Genomic DNA, 18411 nt, shown 5'->3' with positions numbered 1-18411 from the left:
TTAGCCTCAGTGTGATGTGATGCTTTATTCAGATTAAATCTGCACCTTAAAATCAAATGCTGAGGTCTTCAGTCCTTGGACATGTCAACATATGTGAACTGGATAACAAAAAAGGCTAAGACACTTAGCATTCAAATAAATTTTGATAGACATGCATGCTGTCATGATGAACTGGATCTAGGAGAGGCTCATAAAGTGTACTGAAAACACCCACCCACACACCACTTTATGTGGAAAAGTAAGTTTACAGTCAAGGTTATCCTTTGATAATCAAAATATTGGTTTCATCAGAAATTGAAGCCATTATTTCAGCTGGAGTACAACAGAAAAATGGATGCTACTGAGCAGATAGAAGACATCATATCCTGCTCAGACTAGTGAGCTCCTGCTATAAATAAAATATAGTGCTCCAAGATTTGCAGATGCAGCAACATTTAACATTTATGCACTCGTTATCTCAGATAGCAAAAAGGTAATCAGCAAGCAGCTCTTTCTGCTTGTTATTTCAAGATCAAATATTAATTGAAAATATTAATGAAAATAACTATCCAGAACATTTATTAACCTTTTCATCTATTAGAATAATAAAGTCATATGAGTAATGATAGGAGACATTGTCAGTTGGTAGGGATAACCTCCAAAGCAATCTTTAATATGATTTTGAAAATGAATGTTAGTGAACAATGTATTAAAACTACAGACACATGGGTGTCTAAGGGCAATGTTTAAATACATATAAATAAAACCCAAACCCTTGCACTAATACAGCATGGATATCTGTGTATGTAGCTTATGTAAAGTCATATCTGGGTATGCATCTCAATCTACACTGAAATGCTCATCTAGGCAGTACGTACAAGGCTTCACTGACATCGTGCCCTGAGGAGTCCAAGTTAAAGCAAGCCTAATTAATAACCACTGAGCATACCAGGCGTGCATCACAACCAAACTGTTTCACCTTACTTTAGTAAGATTTATTCTGCCTTTGCTTAACATTAAGCACCTGTTGACTTGTTCCACGGGTGTATAGCCTTACTCAGTGCTATTTTTCTGGAAAAAGGTGTTGAAACCCACCGTGAAACTCCCTTGTTCTCTTATAATGGCAATGGTGCCCACCTGAGAGGTGCTGGAACAGAGTTCCAGCAAGTTCTGGTTGAAAAAAGCCCTATTTGCTACATAAATGAATACAGTGGACGCTCAGGTTGCGAACGTGATCCACGCGGGATGCACGTTTGCAACCCGCAGCATTCGTAACCCACAGCAGTATGTCTGTGCATGTGCAAAGAGCAATTTAGTGCTTCTGTGCATGTGCAACCGCCAAAACCCAGAAGTAACCCATTCCGGTACTTCCGGGTTTCAGCAGGTCCGTAACCCAAAAAAACACAACCTGAAGCATCTGTAACCTGAGGTATGACTGTAAATGTTAAAAATATACATATCACAAATGCTCCCCCCACCATTTGTTAAGCATTAATCTTGAATTTATTTAGCACTTTCAGCTGGGAGAGGGTGGTAGCAAGACACAGCCTAGCTAATGTCAGTTTTTTGTACACTGTTTCTAAGCCTTGAACTATATGCTTTAAAAGGTGTGCTCTTTTCATTATGCATGCCAATAGCTTGTTTACACATAGAATCATAGAATCATAGAGTTGGAAGAGACCACAAGGGCCATCGAGTCCATCCCCCTGCCAAGCAGGAAAATGTATCATTTTCATTCACTTCCATGGTAATAATAATAATCATAATCATAATAATAATAATACCATGCCCATCTGGCTGGGTTTTCCCAGCCACTCTGGGCGGTTTCCAGCAAAATATCAAAATACAACAATTCATCAAATATTAAAAGCTTCCGTAAACAGGTATACAACTACCAGAATCTGTTTTCAAGATGACTAGTCAAATATAAATAAAGGGCTTTTTTGTCAGGAAAAGTCAAGCTGCAGTGTATACTCTGCCTTTGACTTCAATGGATTATGACAGCGACAGCTATAGCACTACCTCCAGTTATATCCACTGACTTGACCAGCTAGCATCCTATATTGCAACAGCTGCTGTGTCAGAGCCTTATGTCAGAGAACGTACTGCACAGATTATAGGAATTGTGGATATTGTCTTGTATTTGCAATAATATTACGTATCATTGTAAAAATCTTTTTTAATGAAAATTCACCTCCATAAAATGAGAAGAGCATTTTCGGGGGCAAGAGTAAGGTTGACAGAAATGACATACTGCTAGAGAGAAGCACGGACATACGAGAAAAGACATGGTGAGCATTAAGCGAGGGGGAAGTGTCAGGTCCCTTGACTTTTTGTGCTTTAGTACAGAATTACGATTTGCCATATGCCAGCCCACTTGTGGAAGCAGCTGAGTGACACACAACAATTCCCTTCTGCTACTGTGGCATCTAAGGGTCAGTAATATGGCATTCCATTGCATGTCTGTTTTGTTAACAGTCGCTGTTGCTGTTTTTGACCAAAGCAGCTACGGGAAGCTGCCACATTAAGTGGAAAATCATGAAGAGGAGACTTCTGCCACCTCATCTCTGCTTCCAACACCTGAGGTCAATCAATCATTACATGCCCTCCACTCTAAGGTCCCAAGGCATGTTACAGCATTAAATCTCAATACTGGAAATAGTTTAAAATAACTTGCAACTTATTTCTACTTGTTCATTATCACCAGCATTGCTAGATGGACCCTTATAATAAAACAGTTAAAAATACAGTAAGATCCATAATTAATATATTTCATATAATCAGTGACAAAACTATTGATGCAGGCTCAGAAATATCCCAGTTTATAAATATGTACTCAGGATGGATAACTAAAAACAATACAGGTGTCTCTATGCTCTAATGCAAAGAGTGTGTCATACAGGTTTGGACCTAACATGCACAGTGAGTATAGCTTCAGAGAGAAAGGCAAGGCTAAAGATATGACAACTGGAACAGAATCATAAGCCTTCTTGGTTACATTTCTCCCTTGCTTCTTTTAAGTAAGGTTATTCAACTGTTTTTATCATGCTATATGATTTATCTTTCGGGTGCCTCTTTACTCTAATTCAGTCTTTCCCAAACTTGGCTCCCCTGCTGTTGTTGGACTACAACTCCCATCATCCCTTGTTAGCATGACCAGTGGTCAGGGATGATGGGAATTGTAGTCTAACAACATCTGGGGACCTAAGTTTGAGAAACACTGCTCTAATTTCTTTGTTTTCCTACTCTGGAATGGGAGTACTGTACTACTACTCTGCAATACTCAAAAAGATATCCTATTCAAAAAAAAATCCTCCTCATCTACAAGAATCATAAGATTGTGTTGTGGAAGAGGCAAAAACAGAATGCTCATATTTCATGGAATTGTAGAGTTGGAAGGGACCCCAAGGGTCATCTAGTTGAACCCCTTGAAAAGCAGGAATCCTGCCCACAGTCATCCATGGGTGGGCTCAAACCACCAACCTTCTGGTTAACAGCCAAATACACTGACTTATTTCACCAACTTCCTTTACGCTTTCCTAACTCATTTTACCATTCGTCTTCCTAAAATGCTCTGCAACATGCGGAACAATCTCACCTCCCCCTAAGTTGAACCACATTAATGTTACCTTGGCATTTGCTGGACCTGTTTTGGGGATGCAGAGCTCTATCAAATATGAGGGGTAGCTGTGAGATTTTCCTTTAGTGTGTCAGATTTTTTTTCTTTTTAACAAAAAGCACTGAAAATTAAAAGGAATAAGACAGGAGGTAACCATCGTATGGGGTGGGGTGTCCCCTAAGAACACAGGAGCTACATTCAGACATGAGGGGAGATGGCTTTTCCACCTGCCTTGCCCCAGCCCCAGGAGTCTTTATAAGAGACCTGCTCTCCTCCAGAGGAAGAACTGAGGGGAGAGAGACTTTTTGCAGGCAATGGCTTTTCCACCTGCCTTGCCCCACCCTCCAACCTCAGGAGCCTTTCCCAGACCATGACTTTGAGAACAGCAGAAGCAGCTGGGAAAAGAGGAGTTCAGAGATAGTTTGTAAAAATAATTTTGTAAGCTGTGTGTCCTTGTTTCTCAATTCGACCCTTTCACATGGTTTTGTACGTTTTGTGGTATTTTATGCATTGTGCTTTGCTGCTATTTTATTGGTTATAGATTAGTAATACTTGATTGCAATTGATGACCGTAAACTGTTTAAATTATTATTCGCTGATGTTTAATTTTACTGTTTATTATTGGATTCTAATGGAATATTGGATATTGCTTCATTTGATATAAGCTGTTTATGTTAAAGTTATTGTGACTTTTGATATAGGATCTGATTGTTACTTTTAATGTTTTATGGTTTATTATTTTTACGGGTGTTGGAAGCCACCCAGTGTGGCTGGGGCAACCCAGCCAGATAGGTGGGGTATAAATAAAAAATTGTTGTTGTTGTTAGTTTATTGGGTTAGCTTTAATGCTTATAATGCTAACACTTCTGTTCCAATATCTAGTGTACAATATCTACAGTACCTGTTGCATTATGGCACTGTGGCTTTTTGATCGATATACTGCCATGTCGCACTAAATTTTAAACAGCAGGAAAGAACTGTATGTCAGGATACTGCCCCAAATTTCATCAAGTGGAATTACAGTGCAAAACTCCTGTGATTTTCCAAGCTAAGGTGCTTGGAAAAGTTTTTCTGGAACATGGAAACAAGCACTAGATTTCCACTAGATTTCCAGAATTGATTTTTACACTGTGTGAAAGACAATATAAAATGAAGATCTTATCAGGTAAGGCTACATCAGGAAAACATAGCAGGTGTGAAAGGAAAGAGAAGATTGTGTCTCCAAGTGTGTATTGATGCTACAATTTTAGAGTTTTCCCATTAAGAACAAAAGCAGAAGATGAACTGAAAACATATTAGCGAAGTATGCTGTTACACTCCTAATAGATTTGAAACAGCTATTATCAGTATAATGCTGATAATAATATTCAGTGCTTTTTAGACACAATTGCTAGCACAATTCCCCTGCAGATACAAAAGAAAAATACAATTCTTTTTTTAACATTCTTATTTCCCTGCAGATCTCTGTTTACACTGAGAAAAAAGGGGTTTGTATATGCTAAAACACTGAAACAAATTGCTTTCAAAAGAAAAAAGGGGGTCCTGCTGAGTATGTAAATATAAGGACAAGGGATATGTGTGCTTATAAACTATCAAAATCATAGGCTTTTGCATTGGGTAACAACAAGAATAAAGTGTAACGCTTATAAAACTCACAAGCAAGCTTAAAAATACAGCCAATTATGTAGTTTTGCCCTGCAGACAGTTAGTAAAATATTCAGGCATCCATAGAGCAAAGAAAGGCACATGTCGACTACATTATGATCAATAAAAACTGGCAGCTCATTATCATATCATTAGCTATCCTGCTGTTTCCAAAGCGTTAATGTGTAGAAATATTAATTTATAAATGCATAATATCCCTCAGTTCTTAGACTCTGGCTGTCTGTATCAAAAAAGAATTAAAGATGGGCAAAACCAATATAACTATTACTACTCCCCCTGTTCCTTTTTTGCTATATACCCATAAACATATGTTTACCATCTGCAGAATTATGGGAAGCAGCTGAGGTTAAAAAACCAACAGCTGTAGAATAAAATAATGCCATCAATTTCACTTCACGGTGACAGCTCAGCTGTTAGATGGAGAAATAAAGTCCAGGTAAGAAGGCATTTCTCCACCTTAATTTAAATGGGGAGTGGGGGAGACAAAAGAGATACAAAAATTATCTGCATTATATTAAAAGCTGCTGCAGTAGTCTTACCCATTGCAACCTCCCTTGCACCCCATACCAGTTGGGTAATGTGGGTGGGGGGTCTTCACACATACAGCTGGATGAGAAAGGCATTGGCATCTGCTTCAAATGCAATGCTGGTGGCACATTTGCTGGTGCCTGGGAGTGGGAGCCATAGATGCATGAGTGCCAGAATTCATTATGAGCCAGTGGGCTCAACAAGCCAAACAGTGCACAAGTTTGCAGGAGCATTAGCAGGAGAAAATAGGAGGATGGTGAGAGAGGCTTCCTAATGTTTTGTTTTACATATTACCCTCTGTTCTTTGGTCCACTGCATGGGAGGGTAAAGGCTCCAGCAGAGTTCAGCCAGGATCAGACTTTAGGAAAGCTTCCTGTATCCACAGAAGGCTACAAGTCCCACTCCCATCCCAAAAACACCTACTTATCTCTTATTTGTTAGAAGAGTACATTGAGATTGATGTTAATGCCCTCCTGGTTCTGTTGGAAGCTGTGGAAAAGGAAGGGGGAATTTAGAGAGTAGGGGAGCAAAGAAACTGAGGATGTTTTTGATTTTGCCACTTGTCTTTCTGTTGTAGAGAAAATTTTGGCCAAACCTAGGTTAGCAACAGAACCAACACCAGTTGAGAAGACCAGCTAGGATGACCAATGCTATGGGATAGGGTAGTAAACCCCAAAGTTTTGGATCCCATGCAGAGAACTAGACAGCACCATTCTGGATTTCACTCCCCAAAGTTTTGGACTGAATGTCAGTTCCAGTACAGTAGTTCCCTGTCCATAAGCCAGCAGCAAGCATGTATTTCCTCCTATGCCAGGTTCAGTTGTGTAGGCCATGGAGCTATCCACCAGATGCACTAGAATAAACCTGATATGGGAAATAATTCAGTTCCCTTGTTGACTCGTCCATATGTGGAGACAGCCAAGCTGGTAAGAGACCATCTCCTTCTAGCCAGGAAGGATTTTTGGGGGAAAGGGCCATATGTTTACATATTTTGATTGTTTCAGGAGTTAGAGACTAAAGATAAGGAAAAACTGAATCAGAAGAATAAGCAGAAGGTCAGGAAGTAGCAAGTGGGATGAAAGGTTATCAGGTCTGCCCACACATATGAGAATAGTAAGTAGTTCAGGTGAAGCCGTGTGAACTCCAGCCCAAACCCAATATATAGAAAGCAAGGCAGCGTGGTACATAACCTATACATCTTTTTATAACAACAATACACCTCTGATTACAGAGAGCATATGATGTATCATTATTTGACTCCATGCTCTGACATAAAGATTCACATTTCTTATTCCCTTTAAGTTGATCCAAAACAAGTTACAAAGGAAAAGTTACACAGAATGAGTGTAAACTGAATTCATGTGTTCAGAAATTTTCACTCCATGTAGCTCATCCACATGCATGTTGAACTATGAAATGGCAGTGTTGCTATGAAAACACCAATGATTGGATGTTGTAAAAGGCAAAGGATGAATGTATCACCATATTGCTGTTAACTCATTTGGTTCCATTTTTCAGGCTTACCTTAAAGAAGCCATGTTTCCTGTTACGTTGTCCAAGCCACAGATTGCTTCCTGGAGTCAAATTTGTTTCTGGAGGGTCTATAACACGTTCATAAATCCTATGAAGTAAAGTGCTACTATTAGCCAAATTCTTTTTGATTAGAATTTTAACAAAAATTAAAAATAAAAACTCATTGATAAACTACACACAGTGAGACTTATACAAGCTGCTATCTAAGGTTCAACATAACAACATATATCACATTTTTAAATTTTCAACTGAAAAAAGAGAAAAATAGAGTTTTCAGATATAGATAAAATAAAGCATCATGGCATGAGAACTACAGATACTGTACATGCAAGTAAGCAGAGATAGCCCATAACCAATGCATTCATTTACAAGGAAACTGGGCCATAACAACTATTACAATATATTTAATAATATTTTTTTAAAAAAAATATACCCTGCCCATCTGGCTGGGTTGCCCCAGCCACTGTGGCAGGCTTCCAACACATCATCATTATCATCAAGAAACATCAAACATTAATAGTAACAATCAGACCCTATATAAAAAGTTACAATAACTTTAAAATAAACAACTTATATCAAATAAAGCAATATTCAATAATCCTTTAGAATTCAATAGTAAAATTAAACATCAGCAAATAATAATTAAAAAGTTTACACTTATCAATTACAGTAAAGAATTACTAATCTATAATCAATAAAATGCATATATATTTAATATATTCATAGCAATTGTAGAAAGCTATTCATCAAAGAGTGGTTGTTAGAGAAAGGATAATGATTGTCATACGCAATACTTGACAAAGTACGTTTTTCTGAACATTTCAAAACACCAAGAGTAGGGAAGAGTGTTTATTTATTATATTTGCAATTGGAGGAACTTCGAATATAGTGATTTGAATCTTTCTCGACCCATGGCTTCTGCTAGCACCATACAATATGATTTGGCCTTCCAAATGTACACAAGCATCCATAATATGGCAATGCTTGTCTACCTGTCTTACATGTATTCAACATTCAGTTTTTTAATTTCATAAATTTACACACAACTCCAAAGTTCAGCAGCCTTTTGAGGTGGAGCAAAAGCCACAGATGTGTTTTTTCAATGGTTTATAAATTTAGCAGATAAACAGCAATCCACAGTGAACACAACTTTACTTCATAGTTTGGCAGCTTTGCAAGCTCCAGTTTGTAAATTGTCATAGTCTCAGACATTAAAGAAAAATGCCTTGGCTTTACAAACCAGGGGTTACCATACCATCTGAAAGATTTAAAATCATGGGGGTAGGAAGCATGTGTATAGGAATTCAACAGTGTTTGGTTTAGTTTGTGGTTGCCATTTTGTTGTTAATGGTGTTAATATTGTTTTATAGATGATGATGATGTAGTACTTCGTGAATTATATCATATGGCTTTTGTTGTAATTGTGCTGTTTAGCTTATTGTTAGTTGTTTTGTTAATAGTTTTTTATAAATTGTAATTGTTTTGACGATTTGTTGTTAATTATTCTCTATGATTTATGTTGTATTTGTGATGTTCTTTATGTTATTGTTTGTGATCTGCTTTGCTATTCATTTGAAAAGTGGCATAAAAATATAACAATCAATTAAATCAAATCACCAAGGTCATTTGAGACTCCAGTGACAAGACTGGATCCAGGAGCATCCCCAAGCTATGGACCTCTTCCTACCAGGGGAGTGCAATATCATCCAGAACAGGCTATTTTCCCTACATTCCCCTATAGGTAAAGGTAAAGGTACCCCTGCCCGAACGGGCCAGTCTTGACAGACTCTGGGGTTTGTGCGCCCATCTCACTCTATAGGCCGGGGGCCAGCGCTGTCCGGAGACACTTCCGGGTCACGTGGCCAGCGTGACAAAGCTGCATCTGGCGAGCCAGCGCAGCACACGGAACGCCGTTTACCCACAGGCTTTTACCCACAGCGCCACCCGCGTCCCTTACATTCCCCTATATTCCACTACAAATCTCATGACAGTTCCCTGTGGCCTCATATAGTTGTTAAATAGCATGGGGACAACCCTGCAGGGCACTACAAGACAATTGCCATGGTGCCAAACAACAGGATCCCATAACTACATTATGGAAACAGTAATGGGCATAGGATCAGAACCATTGAAGTAGTAGTAGTAGTAGTAGTAGTAGTAGTAGTAGTAATGTACCACCATTCATTTGAAGATCACAGATACCATGGTCAACAATATTGAAAGGTACAAAGAGATCAAGCAGAATGAACAGAATCACTCCCCCCACACACACCTTTCCCCCAACAAATGTCATCAACCAGGGTAAACAAGGAAGTTTTATGCCATGATGGGGTCTGAAACCAACCTGGATCCTCCAAGTGTGCCTCAAGTTTTACCATCACCACCCACTCAAGCACCTGGCCCAAAAAGGAATAACTGCCTCTCAGCAATGGTTGTTTAATGCTTCTCGGTCCATGTAGGTCTTCTTAAGGAGGGGGTGCCACACCATCTCCTTCAAAATGGATGGTATTTCCCCCTCCTCCAGTGAAACTAATCACATCCTGGACCTACCCAGTCAACCCCCATGCGTTGACTAAGAAGTCAAGATGGGAAGTGTCAAGATGGTAGGTGGTTGGTGACACTTCTTCAAGCAGCTTCTCCACATCCTCAGGCCATAATCCAGTACAGGTGGATCAGACAGTGCTCAGGATACCTCCCTTGAACTTGATCCAACTGTAGCAGATTCCAACTTTGTCCGAATCGGAGAAATATTGTCCTTAAAGTGCCTCACAGAATTGTTACAGGAGGTCAGCAAGGGTATTGAAGCAATGCTCTCAGATAACAAAAACCCATTTACCATTCAGTAAAGCTCTGCCAGACATCAGCATTTTTCACTGATAATGTGTACATGTATAAGAAATTGATGAAAGGCACTGCAATCATATTTTTAAATTAACATGAGATACAGTCTCCAAAACAAACTATGAGCCAACACAATCCATTTCAGCTTTATGAATTTACACTCAATCTAGCTTTCCAACCTGCTCAAGCCTGGCCTTACTAAATGTAATCACTGGTTTGTGTTGTAGCTTGCTATTTGTCTGGAAACACATACATTTCAAGAAACATAAATTACCTATATTTTTTATGAAACTTTAAAAAGAAAATCAACACATAGCTGTGATAAGCCAAGTATACAGCAGTATATAGTCTTCCAAACTGATATTGACCAGGGCAAATAAAAGCAGATACAGTAATGTATGGTATAATTTTTTAAAAATCATTTAAACTTTTGGCTTAGGAGCATTCAATGAACTCAAGAGAGTAATTCATATAATTATGGGGAGTAACAGCTTACCTGCATTGTAATTACAATCAATTCTAATTCTTCAGAATACTGAGGCAAAAAGCATATTCAAAGTTGGAATCATTAATACTGCAATAATTTTCTTTTCTTTTGCTAGATAATACCCTTTCATAGGTCCCCTTGAACTAATTTACCTCTTTGAGCAATAAAACATTTTTCCATTCTCCAAGCATATATTTTGGAGATCACTGACACTGTGGAAGTATTATTTATTATCCCTATCAACATTTTAAAGAATAAATACCTCCACTCTTCAGCATCAAATTCAAAATTAAACCTCTACTCAAATACTATTTTAGGAAACCAGGGCTCTCATCTTCTATGCATTTACGTAGGGGTAAGTTCCTTTGAATTCAACAATTCATAAAACCTTTGACATACTCATTAAGAAAGCAAATCACTGAACAACACACTCACATTAGAGATTTTTCTTTACCTATATGGTATTAGTAGAAGAAGAAGAAGAAGAAGAGTTTGGATTTGATATCCCGCCTTTCACTCCCTTTAAGGAGTCTCAAAGCGGCTAACATTCTCCTTTCCCTTCCTCCCCCACAACAAACACTCTGTGAGGTGAGTGGGGCTGAGAGACTTCAGAGAAGTGTGACTGGCCCAAGGTCACCCAGCAGCTGCATGTGGAGGAGCGGAGACGCGAACCCGGTTTCCCAGATTACGTGACTACCGCTCTTAACCATTAGTAGAAAATATGTAGCCTTTTAAAAACATTGGTCATTATTCAATGAGGAATTCCATCTTTTGTTAACCACTAAAAGCCCCAAAGCTTAAAACAAAGGAATGTACCGCTATCCACAACACTCCTTACAAGGGAGTATTGGATTTTTATTTATTTGACCGAGTAGGGCTCTGAAGGGACTGCACAATATCTGTCTTCAATGACACAAAAGAATGATTTTTTCAATGTAAAAGCACACAAATCGACATGTATTATACTGCAGCTCAATAGTACAATATAAGGAAGACAAATGAGATACAGGCCCAAATGGTTTGTTTCATGCTTTGGTGGGAATTTAACGAAGAACTACCCTTTATAGAAGAAGGTTGTAACAACCCCTCTTTCCTGCATATTTTGAGAATACTGCATTCATTAGATAGGGGGTAAATGGCAAAGGACTCTCTTCATTTTTCCTCAATTGTTATCCTGGTCTAATTACACTTGTGAAGCCTCTATTTACCTTCTCCTTCAGTCATCCATTCAGATTAAATACAGAGGGCTTACTGTGCCTTTTCTCCATGTAAGTGGTTTTTAGGATGCTTGCATGTCCGCCCCCATACCACACATTACTAGAGTGCATGTTCTGATATTAAAAAGTTCTGTCATTAACCGTTTTGACTAGTCAGTTTCTAGTCAGATATTTTGTTGATTGTAACAGGGTTCCTGGTTCAGTATGTTGACTTGCTAATAATAAAACAGCCTACTGAAAACAACAGAATGTCTTCACACTCCATAAATGGAATATGTAAAAGTTACACAATAAAAAGTATGTACTCATGTGCATCAAAAAGTAATGTACGACTGAATAACCATCCATTGGTTGGTTGGTTGACAAAAGGTATATGCCACTTTGTTGTAATCAAATCTCTATGTGATTTACAAGAAATATTAAAATTATCAATAAAACCAGTTTAAAACAAAATAATTAAAATTAACAGTGAAAGAGATTAAAACACATCAACAATATTTTTGATCTGGATTGGAGAGAGAGCATTTAAATGGTGCTTAGAGGGTCCTCCCCACTTACGCAATTTTCACTTGTGCATGTGGAGTGCCAGAACGTAAACTCAAATAAGTGGGGAGTCACCTGTAATTGTAGCAGCACTTTACCCAGTTGTTACAGTCAAAGGTTTTCTTGCAGACAATCACCTAGTTCAATTTCATAAAATGTCATACTTCAGCAGGCGAGCTCATCTTTTGTGTTGAAGAGAACCCAAATTCAAACTCTATGGTATCTTTTCTCTCTGTGTGTATCCTTTTTTAAAAAAGGAATAATGGGTAAAAAAAAGTTGGGGGAAATCTCTGCCGGGATCTGTCAGGTCTGGGAAAGATTTTTGCAGTGGTCTGTCTACTTCAATATAAAGAAGCTTCATAAGTAATATTTGTCCACACAAATTCATATACAGAAGTAGTCGGAACTGACCATGTGCACAAATTATTTATGGATTTTTAAAACTGCCATATCAAAATATAATTGATCTTCAAGTTTTATGTGTGCACACAGAGAGACATTCAGTGTGTAAAAAAGAAAGAAAAGAAGTTCCAGAAGTTAACATTTCCAGAATCCCTTGACTTTTTATGCAAATATTACTTTGTGAGAGATTAAAACTTTGGTCTAGAAGTAGCAGGCAGCCCTGTTCAGGGAAGTTTTTAATGTGTGATATTTTAGTGTATTTTTTTTCTGTGGAAGCCACCCAGAGTGGCTGGGGAAACCCAGCCAGATGGGCGGGGTACAAATAATAAATTATTATTATTATTATTATTATTATTATTATTATTATTATTATTACAGATTGCCTCACTCAAGTTGTTTGAGTTAGCAGTTGATGGATGCAATCCTTATTTTCATAGAAACTCTTCCAAACTGTGACAGTATATGGCAGTATTTCTTCTGCCACATATATATAATTAATGTAAGCTGGGGGTTCACAATGAGGTATATTTTTTCTGTATGGCATATTGTATTATTATTCCATATTATACATGTGCTGATGGCGGAACCTGGACTAAACACCAAGAACACAGAGTTAGAGGTTTGACAAGTATCTCTTCTCATTCTCACTCCCATACACTGGTCCCATACACTCCAAACAGTGGTCACTTGTCTCAGATGGGATAATCACCATGATTATGGCACACACTTCTCATGCATAGCAGATTATCTGCTCTGACAAGTCTAATAGCATCTGTCAGGAAAAGATCCTGGCTTTTGATTTATCCACTTATGGACAGGACTAGAAATATACAAATAACAACTAGAAAAATAACAAACAGATTACAACAGAGATTCATGCACCACAGAGATTCTTATAGAATTCCAGCTTCAATATGGTTATAATCCTAATAAAAAGTTTCTAATGAAAGACTTTCAAAACTACTGACCAGTCAGGTTAACATTGGTACCAGGAAAGGTCCTAGAACAGATAATTAAACAGTTTGTCAGTGAACACTTAGAATAGGATGAAGTGATTATTAAAACCCAGCATGTTTTCTCAAAAACAAGTCATGGCAAACAAATCTCATTTCTTCTTTCAATGCTGTTGCAAGCTTGGTGGATCAGCTGAATGCTGTAGGCGAAGTGTATATTGATTTCAGTAAGACTTTTGACAAAGTCTGCCATGATATTCTTGCAGAGAAGCTGGTAAAATGTGATCTGGATGAAGCAACTGTTATGTGGATTTGTAGTTGTCTGGCTGACCAAATCCAAAGAGTGCTGCAGGGCTCTGTCCTGGGCCCATTGTTGTTAAACATCTTTATAAACAACTTGAATGAAGGATTTGAGGGGATGCTCATCAGATTTGCAGATGACAACAAACTGGGAGGGGTAGGTAATGCCACAGAAGACAGGATCAGGATTCAAAATGACCATGACAGATTTGAGCACTGGGCCAAAACTAACAAAATGACTTTCAATAGAGACAAATGTAAAGTTGGGCACTTAGGCAGGAATAACCAGCTGCACAAATATAAAAGGTTATATGATCACCTGTCATTTGTGCTTTAGTTGTGCTTAGCATTGCAGAGGCTAAGACTAGATTACTCTCAGGGTCCCTTCCAACTCTACAATTCCATGATTCTGCGTATGAATGAAATCCTGAAGAATGCCTTCCAAAACAGAGGCTAAAAATATAGTAACATTGCTTGAATCTGAAAAAATGGCTCAAAGAAATATTAACTCCTTTGGGTTGTAATTCTCCCCTATTCAGTTCTAAGGATGTGGTTTTAATTGCGTCACTGACCATTTTAGCAGACTTTATGGGAAGAATAGCAGAAGATGCCAGATAGTGCCTGAGATTTACTTTAAGAAAGGGAATGCATCCAATAAAGCAAAAGAGAGTCCCAAAGACATGAAAATAGCAGGGGGAAAGGCGTAAGATAAGAAAAACAAAAAAGCCAGAAACCAAACGGCCAACAATTAATGGTCCCCTTTTGTTTGCCGGCTGCTAGTTTCTGTACTGGTAATTTAAACTATTGTTTCAAGAAGGGGGGGAAGCAGCAAAAATAAAATAAAAAAGCTGCCTTGAAATATATAGTGAACATGACAAACTATCAAGAAACAGGAGCTACAAGTTTATTTTCCCAGAAAGAGCAGTGCTTGACAGGCCTGTGTCTAAGGCCCAGGGCAGAAGTTGTTAGAATAAAATTATAAACAAAAAAGCAGTCAATCCCTGCTCCCCCCCCCCCGCCAGCCAGCCAGCTTAGCCCTCTGAGGCCCAAGGCAAATGTACCCGGCTGCCTCGTCTTGGCACAGGCCTGGTCCTTGATATCTCATTGGCACAAATGGGCATTTCGTTACATGTTACAGATAGAAATGTCTATCTGTGAAGTGCTGCCCAACCAGGGATGGGCATTTTACATTATACCAAAGCATGGGAAAAGAGGGTTGGGTATTGGGTACAGACTTCAGTGGGTTTGTGTTCATATCACTTTAAAACCACAGTTAGGCTTAACTACTGTTTAAAGGTAAAGGTGAGGCATGTTTGTGCAGGTGGTCTGCTCCTCACTTACTCCAAATGTGCTCCTGTTGTAGCTAAGGCATGGTTTTGCTTAGTGTTACATCCAAACATAGGTTCAAGGTTTGCTCCTCTCCAAACAAACCATGAGCTGTAATTCAGGTTTATGGTTTCTTTGCAGGTTTGTTTGTTTGTTTGTTTGTTTGTTTTTAAAGCTCATGTATTAGACCAGGCATGGCCAAACTTGTCCCTCCAGCTGTTTTGGGACTACAACTCCCATCATCCCTAGCTAACAGGACTAGTGTTCAGGGATAATGGGAATTGTAGTCCCAAAACAGCTGGAGGGCCAAGTTTGGCCATGCCTGTTAATTAGACTAATGCCTAGTCTAAATGTGTTAAAAATGGACACCAACTATAATTGGTGTCACCGTATAAAAGCAGAGGCAGGTGGCATTCTGCCTTTGCAGTTACACTGTAATAGTGCACTGCCTTATTGCTACACAGTTTCCAGCAGCAGGCAAAACTGGAGAACAAGAACGATATACTGTAAATATCATACGAAGTTGAAAGACCAATTTTTTTCCCCATAACCAGAATCTGAAAAACAAGATTTACTCCACACATCTTATTTTGCACCACTGGTTCTGCATCTTTGCTATGATGGTTCCATAAATTATTTCTAACCATCATGCATGACTACTCCAGCCCTTATATAGATGAAATTTATTTATCAATAACAGAAACATACAACTAAAGAAAACACATACAGGAAACAAAACAGGATTAATGTCCATAATATATATGGCAAGCAAAGCAGTTTGGACCATATTCCATCTACATATTCCAAGTACATGCGCCAAATACGCAAGAACTGTATCTGATTTGGCCAAGCCTCTAGAAACCTGTACATTCATCACACCTCTACAGTCTGTACAAAGTTCTAATAATAAGTCATGTCTGCCTTTCCCCTATAGCAGGCAGCCGTAATTTAATATTTATTTTTATTTATTCATCACATTACATAAAATTTTCTGGGTTGCATACAATTAAAAAAACAAAGACCACTGTGGTATTAAGGTGGTATATCAATACAGCCTTGAAGGTTTAGGCAAGGTTTTGCTAAGCTCTGCTACCCAAAGCCCTTCTTAATTGGAGAGGTTAAGGCTCAGTGCATAAGAACTGTCCAATTCAAGCTAACCTCCCTAAAAGTTTTTTTTTTAAAAAAAAAAAAATAGGAAACTTTTGCTTGTGGTATATGATCTTGTCCCTAAGTTATGGGCAAGCAAATCAGTATAAAGCAGGAGGAAGCAAAGCAGAAGGAAAAGTGACAGTAAACCTCATGGATAGGATATTGTTTCCAGGTACAATTAGTAGAACTTTAGGAAGGAGGTGATCAGGATACAACCTGAACTTCCAGCATTATAAACACCCATGCTCTGATTCTAGATTCATTTATTGCAATGCTATATGCATTTAAAACAAAATTACAAATATTTCAGAGCCCCTGTGCTAAGACTATTAGCTTGCTGCTTCTTTCAACCGCTTGTTTTATCTTGATTCCATATAAAATGTGTTAATACCCAGCATGATTGCTTTTTTTTTTTTAATGGTGTTTACAGACTGTGCTGGCTTTTTTAGAAGAAAAAGACCTCACTTCAATTTTATTTTAGCTGAATTATTCATTCGGCTTCCTATCTCTCGAAAAAGAAGGCATCTAGTTGGTAAAAAGAAAAATCCTTTTTTTTCACATGTCCAGCTCTTGTCATACTGCAGGAGTTCCCAATGATCTAACAAGAAGAAAGCTATTTAGATAAACATTTCAGATCTTGAAGGAAATGTTTTCTTATTGAATTTGGAGAGCACAATAGTGCCTGACAACTATTTAATCAAGAAGTTATTGTTTGGCTCAGAGGGGGAAAGAAAGGGATGAAAAATAATACCAGGCCTAATTTTTAAAATGTTGAACCAAGTGCTTGTTCACATTTAAAGCTTTTTTAAAACAAAAAACACAAATCTCAGCTATAACAACAATAGCAATAGCAGCATATTTTTGGTAAAATGGTGAGCACAGTTGGCTCTCTCTCTCTCTCTCTTACACACGGACACACACACACATAGAGAGAGGAAAAAACAGAGAGATTAGCAGAACCTTTAAAAAAAAAAAAAACCAAAACGTAAAGATTCTCAGTTAAACAACTGATCAGAGTTGAATAAGTGCTAAATAGTCCAGAATTGCTTTCTTTTTTTAAATTAAAAAATGTTTTTAATGAATTACCTGTGCTTCTGGAAAATACATTGAAAACCACAGAAAACTGTCCATACTCAGAGTAGTATAAATCACAGATAATGAAAAAACCCAAAAACCAAAGGAACTTCTTCATCATGACCTGCATGTAAATATTCCAGAGTCATCTGGGCTTCTATTTTTGAATATAATCTGAGCTACACTGCCTTCTTAGTCTATTGCAGCATGATAATTACATTCTTATACACGATACTTTCTTTTTAAAGAAATCTTTGTGCTATAATGTACTTAAATTCAGGCTGATGTTCTGTTAGAAAAAAGCAAATAGTATACGTGTTTCATCCATATAATGGCTATACTCCAATGACTCACTTAGTATGCTTGTCAAGCATGTATTTTTTGCCAAGACTCAGTGAGATAAAAGGCAAATGATGTGGTCCGGGGGAGACATAGGTTAGGTCCAAAAGCCTAGCCAGAGCCAGGCAATGGTAGAGTTTGGGGGCATACAGATAAAAATAAAAGGGACAAGAGACATGAGATATGGTGTCCTGAGCCCACCCAGCCAAGGAAAGCAGATAGTTATTTTTTTATTGACAAGAGCATGCACTTACAGCAGCTCCTGAGGATACACATGTGCATACACGCTTCTCGTGTCTAGGCAGTTATTCCCAGGTCTGTGCCCTATGAAGCAGTTGTAGTAATAGGGGTACCACACCCCCCACCAGCTTATATACCCTCCTCTAATAGGGTGTGCACATGTAATCTGAGGCTTCTCCTACATGGAAGTTGTCGCTGCTCTTCCCCTCTTTAAGC

The 18411-nt window shown here is 38.2% G+C and overlaps 1 protein-coding gene across 4 annotated transcripts in view; it reads right to left on the bottom strand.

Moving 5' to 3' along the window:
- NELL1 (neural EGFL like 1) overlaps nucleotides 1-18411 on the bottom strand; it is a 382749-nt gene that overhangs the window by 268823 nt on the left and 95515 nt on the right. For all 4 annotated transcript variants that reach the window (XM_082195852.1, XM_082195851.1, XM_082195854.1 and 1 more), the window contains exon 5: nucleotides 7316-7412. In XM_082195852.1, coding sequence (XP_082051978.1) covers nucleotides 7316-7412 — 97 coding nt within the window. The remainder of the gene's footprint in view (nucleotides 1-7315; nucleotides 7413-18411) is intronic.

Source organism: Podarcis vaucheri (assembly GCF_965113315.1).
Source record: "Podarcis vaucheri genome assembly, chromosome: 1".
Taxonomy (NCBI): Eukaryota; Metazoa; Chordata; class Lepidosauria; order Squamata; family Lacertidae; genus Podarcis; species Podarcis vaucheri.
The sequence above is the reverse complement of the archived record's forward strand: the minus strand, read 5'-3'. Positions and strand labels throughout refer to the sequence as shown.